The sequence below is a fragment of the Centruroides sculpturatus genome, unplaced genomic scaffold (assembly GCF_000671375.1).
Source record: "Centruroides sculpturatus isolate CEXI.00-Female unplaced genomic scaffold, Cexi_2.0 scaffold67, whole genome shotgun sequence".
NCBI classification, from domain to species: Eukaryota; Metazoa; Arthropoda; class Arachnida; order Scorpiones; family Buthidae; genus Centruroides; species Centruroides sculpturatus.
Window position 1 is genome coordinate 963,547 of NW_019384305.1, and position 8,644 is coordinate 972,190.

Below are 8,644 nucleotides of genomic sequence, written 5' to 3' on the forward strand. Positions count from 1 at the left end.
AATTTTTATAATCATTGTACAATTTAATAGTTTATGCCTTTTTTTATTTTTTTCCTTTCCGGTAATAATGAAACAATGCTTATTTGTTTAAACAGATGTGTAAAAAGTGGGCTTGACCTTTGATCTCCTCTGATTAGCTTTAATGTTTGATTAATCATGATGGTTTATAGCATTCAATGTTGAAATTTAGTCAAATAAATAAATCTAAATTCAACATTCTTTCTTCTATTTAAATATTCAATATTCAGTTACTGTTTTTCATTTGTTAGCTAAGTTAAATAAAATTGAACAGAGCTCTTTATATATCTAATGTATCTTTTAAAGTGTATTAAATTATAGTTTTTGAGAAAAAAATGTGATGAAATTTTTAAAATGAAATGTTTTTATATTATTTTACTATTTGTATATCTGTCAATGAGCAGTTATTTAGATTCACTTTAAAAAATTAATGACTTAACAAACGAAAATTATTTTGGTGACAAAGATTCATCACGTTTGTATGATAAGACCCATTAATTTTCAAAATGATCCAATATCAGAATTTTTTTTAATTTTAATTTTTTACTCTTTCTGCCTGTGGGCACTAAAAAAGTTTTTTCCATGCCCATTGTGGGTTCAGCCAGGCCCAAAGTATGGGTGGCTAGGTGATGAGGGCTGGGGTTTTACATATCTACGACTGATTGCCACTAGAAAATTTTTGGAGAGTTGCTTGCCCAGATTCAATTCTATGTTCCCAGAATGGCAGGCTGATGTCTTAAATGCCTTGATTATTTGATCCTCAATATCAGAGGTTATAATTATAAAAAAATTTTTCTCATTTGTATTGTATCTGGTTATTTTTGTTTTATCAAGTTTGTAATACATATCTTATTTTCTTATAAATTTTAAAAATATTTTCAATAATTTTAACAAATTTTTATCATTGTTTATTTTCTGCCATTTTACACTGGTTTTACATTTACAAGAAATTGTGAGGAACCGGGGTATATGATATCTATATATACCACTTAGTCGGCACTGAGTCTTAGGATGGCTTAATTCTAGGTTGAGATCAAAGATCGTGAGATCCCGTTCAACGTCAGGACCTGACGCCAGATAGGGATGAAACTTGCGCCCTATCGTGTGTTTAAAAAATTATAAGATATCTGTAATAAAGGAGGGCTTCAAATTTAGTGAGTGGGGAGACCCAGGGGTAAGTTGATAGGATGTGAAATAAAAAGAGGAGACGGATTAACAATAATAAGTAAACATTTAATGAAATAAATCTAACTACATATAAGAAGATATGGACATTATCTCTAGCTATATCTTATCATTTATATGAGAGAAAGTTTACAATAATGATTATATTAAAATAACTCTATAGGATACAAAGTATCTTCTTTCAACTATATCCATTCGATAATATGGAGACGTATATGAGCAAAAATAAATAAATTATGGCATTTACTTTAATATGTGCCTATTACATATGGCATTCTTCGTATGCACCCTGCGTTTGGCGTGAATTGCCTATTTATACTAAAATTCTCCTCCAATGGAGATTAAAAATTTGGACCATCTGACGGGATGTCAAGATGATTATTTTGGTTAGTCAACTATTTAGTCATAAGAGAGATAAAGATCTCTCTCAGGAACTAACTTTCAAAAAGGAAATATTTGTTCCTTATTCTCTTCAATTTTTTAAATTTTACAAAAATTATCAAATTATTATTGAAATCTTTTAAAAAATTTTATTAAAGTATCAATATCTCTTCAGAATCTCACAAAATCATATTAAAATGCATTTATATTCTTAATAAAGTTATGTAGTTAATGTGTCAAAGATTTGAGACATAACAACATATAGGGTGTGGTGTAAAGAGTGGCTAATCCATTACCTGCGGATAGGGGACATCATGACTGTTCAGAAAATTAAACATTGTGTTTAGTAAAAGTATCATAGTTTTCGAGTTATTGGACATTTTCTATTTTTTTGGAAAATGGACTCCTTCGTTCACATTTTTCAATGTCATGGTCACAAATCAAGGATTTTTTTCCAGTCTGTTTTTGAATATTAGTATTGGATACATGTTCTATCAAACGTAAACTGCCATTTTAGTGTCATAGAATTGGTTTTTTTAGAACAAAAAATAATTCAAAATTTTTGTTTCATTTTTTTTTTCAGTGTAAAAAAAAGTACTGTAACCTGCATGACAAACTAACTAATAATTTGCCTATTGTACTGAGATTTAAAATAGCATAAATGGCATTTGTAGCTTTCAATTCAATGAATATTCCTACCGAGAAAGATCAAGAAAAATTTTTAAAATCTCATGAATGAATTGGGCTCCTAAATAATTAATCGGAAATCTAATGAATCTAATTAAAATGACAGAATAAAACAAAATGATCAGTTGGGTTACTACATTTATTATTGTAAATTTACAATAAGTGTTCAAAGTAACCACCATGGGCTCTGACACATGCCCTACATCTTCTAATAAATGATCGCTTAATTTTTCCCGCAGTACCTGCTTCACTGATTTTTTGTGCAGCCCTTTCGATTCGCTCCCGAAGCTGCTCGGTTGAGGTCATGGGCTTTTTGTACACTTTGTCCTTAAATAGAAAATGTCCAATAACTCGAAAACTATGACACTTTTACTAAACACGATGTTTAATTTTCTGAACAGTCGTGATGTCTGCAGGTAATGGAATATCCACTCTTTACGCCACACCCCGTACAGTTAACAACATTAATAAAATTATAATTTAAACTACCTTAAACATTTCTTATATTTTCATTAAAAGTATAAAATTAAGTAATCTCTTAAATAATTGTCATTAATTTATGTCATACTTTATTCAGTTTATGAAGTTAAATTTTTGTATTGTAATTAATTAAAGTAAATTGAATGCTTTAAAAGTTTATGTAATGTTATATTTTATTGTTCAGAAAATTTTTATTGATTTAATCATTTGTAAAATAATAATTAACTAAAATGAATTGATCTAACTATAATAAGAATTGCAAAGAAAATTTTTTTTATTTTTGTTAATTTGTAAGGAATTAATATATGTATTGTTTTATTATTATATTACAAAAAATATTCTTGTAATATTTAAACATTTTTATATTTCTTTTACTAGTTTATAGAGAGCAGATTGCATATGTTAAATACTGGTAAAGGTTGCTTTACTGATGAATTTGAATTTGAACTTACAGCATATGAAGGAAAAGCTAGTAGTAGATTAAAAACACAATATAAAGAATGGCTAACAAGTATGAAAGTAAGTTACATAGATTTGATATTACAGGTATTTGGAAATTTGATGATTATTATATGAATCTTTATTATGTAATTAGTATTTAAAAAAAATAAGAAATGAAACATAACATTTAATTAATAATTATCTGAAATTACATTAAATACAAAAATTCATAAAATTATTAAATTTTATTATGCCATTATTTGTTTTTTTGTTGTCAAATTATTATACTTTTTAATCTAGAATTATCAATGCGGTTATTTATAAGCTTATAATTTATAAACTTTTGTTGATGTCACATTTTATTTTGAGGAAAGAGAGAAAATTAGTAATAGTTTTATTTACTGATTTTCTTTAAATGAAGTTGTTTAAAGTTTTTATTAATGATTATTTTGTTTTAAATAATAATTTTTATTTTAAGTGTTAAAAAAAATTGATAATATTTTCATATGATATGTTTTTATGATTAATGTGTTCTAATTATTGTTATAGAAAGAAGGTGGTGCTTTTCTGAAATCTATGAAAGTTAAGGTTAGTAGTGTTTGGTTTTATATTTAAAAAAATTTCTTGTATTTAATTTTTATAGTTTTTTCTCTCAATTATGACCATCAGTTAAAACTTTTTCTAGTATATATAATTTGATTTTTTCAAATATATTTCTATTAAAAATACTTTTTCTCCTCTATTAATTATTATTAATACAGTATAGTGATTTTTTTTACTGTAGATATCATGTTTTAAAAAATTATTTATAAAATTTACGACACTCGTTCAGTAACTGATTTCCAAAATTTTAAAAAGTAACATGAGAAATGTATCTTATTTAAAATATATGAAAAATATATCTTCACAAATCCTATTTTTGATCACCTGATAAAAAAGGATTTATGAAGAGTTTTGAAAAGTTTCAGATATTATCTCTTGAGCTTATAGTAAACAAATGTTCAAGATTTAGGTGTATTTTGCAATATGTAGCAGGACAGTAACAAGCACAAACAAAATCTTCTTGCAAATTATCTTTTTCATTTTAATTACTAGATATTTAATAAATGGTAAATAGTTAAAATGCTATGAACAAAAGAGTAATGAAATAATAATAATAAGCTCTGGTATTTTTGAAACTGTCCAGTAATTTTTAGTAATTTGAACACAAATCAATTATTGTATTTATTCAGACACTTGGCAAATCTCATCATTAAATTTTATTCAGTTGAATCAACTGAATAAAATTTAATGATGAGATTTGCCAAGTGTCTGAATAAATACAATAATTGATTTGTGTTCAAATTACTAAAAATTACTGGACAGTTTCAAAAATACCAGAGCTTATTATTATTATTTCATTACTCTTTTGTTCATAGCATTTTAACTATTTACCATTTATTAAATACCTAGTAATTAAAATGAAAAAGATAATTTGCAAGAAGATTTTGTTTGTGCTTGTTACTGTCCTGCTACATATTGCAAAATACACCTAAATCTTGAACATTTGTTTACTATAAGCTCAAGAGATAATATCTGAAACTTTTCAAAACTCTTCATAAATCCTTTTTTATCAGGTGATCAAAAATAGGATTTGTGAAGATATATTTTTCATATATTTTAAATAAGATACATTTCTCATGTTACTTTTTAAAATTTTGGAAATCAGTTACTGAACGAGTGTCGTAAATTTTATAAATAATTTTTTAAAACATGATATCTACAGTAAAAAAAATCACTATACTGTATTAATAATAATTAATAGAGGAGAAAAAGTATTTTTAATAGAAATATATTTGAAAAAATCAAATTATATATACTAGAAAAAGTTTTAACTGATGGTCATAATTGAGAGAAAAAACTATAAAAATTAAATACAAGAAATTTTTTTAAATATAAAACCAAACACTACTAACCTTAACTTTCATAGATTTCAGAAAAGCACCACCTTCTTTCTATAACAATAATTAGAACACATTAATCATAAAAACATATCATATGAAAATATTATCAATTTTTTTTAACACTTAAAATAAAAATTATTATTTAAAACAAAATAATCATTAATAAAAACTTTAAACAACTTCATTTAAAGAAAATCAGTAAATNATTTCATCTAATGATTGATAGTATTATCATAAAATTTTTTCAGTCCTTGTTAACAATCAGAATATATATAACAAAATATGACTGAATGTGCACTGAGAGAATTTAGGTAAACAGTAATTTAATAGGAATGTTGTTTGTCAGTGGTGGTTATTTTTTGTTTTTTCTTTGAGAAATTATTTGCATGGTTGTTTCTACTGTAAATAATTTATTATTAGAAAATAAACTATAGTTTTTTTTTCTTATTTTAATGCTAAAAAAATGTTTTCTGTATTGTAGGTGAGAGACACAAGTAAAAGAGCATATAAGGATATCAGGTCCAGGTTTCAAGATATTCAGCATCAAAAGGTTAAAATATACTATTATTTTATTATTATAAATTCTCATAAAATATTTATTAAAATATTTAAAGCTGCGTAACTTTTTGCATACTATACTTGAATGCATGAAATTTACAGTTTAAAAGTTTTTGTTGCATTTTCTTTTTCTGTTGAAAATACTGAAGTGCTATAAGTGTTTATTATTTTGTTAAAATATGGATAATAATGTCATAAATTATTTAGATTGAGAAACAGATTTGAAATTCTGTAGTATAATTTGCTTCTTGTTCAGTTTTAATAACGTTGATGTACATCCAGCTGTTAGAGTGCATTTTCCCAAACTTATTATATTATAATGGCCACAAATGACATAAAGTGACTGTTTTTTCATTTTATTTTATTCCTATGTATTTATTCCGTCATGAATTTTGCATGTATTACTCATTCTTCTTCAGTTGGTTTCAATACCATTAAGAATGAGATTACCAACTTAAAAATTTAATAAAAATTTCTCATCATTTAAATATTATGAAAAAATCATAAATCACGAGAAAACAGTCATTTTAATTCATTTGTGATTGTTATGATAAGTTAGGAAAAATACACTCCAATAAACAGAAGTACATCAAATTTGAAATTAATTAATGTTCTATACTTTGAAGATTTACATCATTTTAATAATAACGAATATTTTGAAAAAATCTGGTGATGTAATAAAATATGTTAAAGAATTATCATTGTATAAGAGATATGTTTTATCTCTGTGATGAAAAATGTATTTCATCTGTCTGGATTTCAGTTTTAGGTATTACGTACAGGATTATGGAAGAGCATGCTAAGACTTTTTTGTGTAGATATGTCAAATTAGCTTAAAATATGTTTTAATTGATACAAAATCAATATATATTTTTAATGAAAGATGGGAAATTACACTGTGATTAATATGTAATTTTATCATTTTAAAAATATTTATTAAATTTATTTATAATAATTAATGTTCTACAGTAGATATTTTTACTTATTGTATTGAATTTTTTTAATTTTATATTGTACAAATTTCTTAATGTTAAATTGTATATTTTGTTAATTTCTGGATAAAAAATATAATTATAATTATTTTTAAAATAGTTAACACACAATGATATGCCAAATTTGTATCATCACTCACAACCAAGAAGTGCCCCCTCAAGTCCTTCATTTTCTCATAAATCAAGTCAGAAGGTAAGCTTTTTACAGTTAATTTTAGTATTGAATGTTTTTATTTATGAATGTCTCTGAAGCTACTGTTGCTAGTTTTACAACCATTCTCCCTCTATTCCACTTTTGAAAAAATATGCTTTCCTTTCTATCTTGTATTTTGCATTCATTTTACATATGCACTTTTCAATATTTTATTTTTCCATCTAGTTGTTAGATTGTCATTCTTTGCATGTTCCATCATCATATACTACTACTATCTATTATTATTTAATGTGGGCAAAATGCATAAAAGCTTAAAAGATTATTTTCTGAAGCTTATTACAATATCATCTCTAAAAATGCTGCTGTTTTTCTTTGTTATCCTTTTGTCAATTTCTATATATATTTTTTAATCTTTTAGCTAAGACAGATTTATTTGAATTTTAAAATATTTTGTTCTGATGGACGTAATCTATCAGTAAGGAAGGTCTAATTTATATATTACAAAAATTCATTGACTTCAGCATTATGTGTAGAATACAACAAACACAAATTGATGGAAGCATTGTTACCAAATGTGGACAAACAGGATCAATGTGTGGTGATTTTTTTTTTTTTGGCTGCAGAAGGAGAAAAACTGGTGGACATTCATTGCAGAATGGTGAAAATGTATGGTGATTCATGTGTGTCCAAAACCATCATTGTAGAATGATGCTTAAAGTTCCATGGTGGTCACAAAACAATGCAAGATGCGAGTTGATTAGGGAGGCCATCCACATCCAGTGTGGTTGAAAACAGACAGGCTGTAGATGAATCAGCATACACTTTCACATTCTGCGAGTAATGTCCACTGGTTTTTCTCCTTTCGCATTCAACAACAATCACTACACATTGATCCTTTGCATATAGTTCTGTTGTACTATATACCAATTAATTTTAATAATGTTTAGATTATTATTATTATAATTATTTTGAGACTGTATAATTTGAATTTTACTTAATTTATTTTAAACTAATGGTAAAATTTTGGTGCAATAATACTGAAAACTTCTGGCAGAATAAATAATAATACATATAAAAACATCAATATTACTATCACTTTCTAATTCTGAGTGTTTCTCACACTATTCTATATTTTTGTGAAAATTTACTGAATTAAAGTTTAAATAAATACATAAAAGATTTTAATAAAAAAATGTAAGGACTGACAAATTATCAGAAATTGTATTTTATTTAATTTTAAATCTCCATTGATAGATAAATTGATAGTTAAATCTACTCCATATACAGAGTGACACAGACTATCCCTGCACCCCTTTTAAAGTGAAGAGAAGCAAGTTTTGGTAAAAATCCTGAAAATTTTTGATAAGTAAATCAGGCTTTGCTCTATCAAATGATGATATTTTCAACTTTGAAATTGGCAAGAAGTGGACTATCCAGGCTTGAAGTCAAATTTTTTAAATTAAATTTGGATTAACTTACATGAAAAGGAATCATTTGGCATTATATTCAAACTAAAAGGGCACCAAATAAACTGCCTAAACTGTGCATTATAAAAAAAGTATGACAGCTGCTATATATATAAAAAATTTTGAAAAGACCTTGACCTAAGTAAATGAATGTATAATAATCATTAAACTGTTAAAAATTCAGATGTGAAGGAATACTTAAATTAACAGATTTAAAAAGTTAGCCTAATCTCAAACTCTAATTATTTGAATTTAGGTTAACTTTTTAAATCTGTCTAACAATTAATAACTGATAAGCAGTCACCCTAATGCAGTTGACATGCTAGAAATAATGAAAAA

At 25.4% G+C, this 8,644-nt stretch overlaps 1 protein-coding gene across 1 annotated transcript in view; it reads left to right on the forward strand.

The window, feature by feature from the left end:
• Positions 1–7,083, forward strand: part of LOC111618867 (DENN domain-containing protein 1B-like) — a 28,426-nt gene extending 21,343 nt beyond the window's left edge. Inside the window, exons 9-12 of the mRNA XM_023360485.1 lie at positions 3,130–3,270; positions 3,742–3,780; positions 5,617–5,685; positions 6,786–7,083. Of these exons, the coding sequence (XP_023216253.1) occupies positions 3,130–3,270; positions 3,742–3,780; positions 5,617–5,685; positions 6,786–6,935 (399 nt within the window). The 3' untranslated portion in view covers positions 6,936–7,083. The remainder of the gene's footprint in view (positions 1–3,129; positions 3,271–3,741; positions 3,781–5,616; positions 5,686–6,785) is intronic.
• The last annotated feature ends 1,561 nt before the right edge of the window (positions 7,084–8,644 follow it).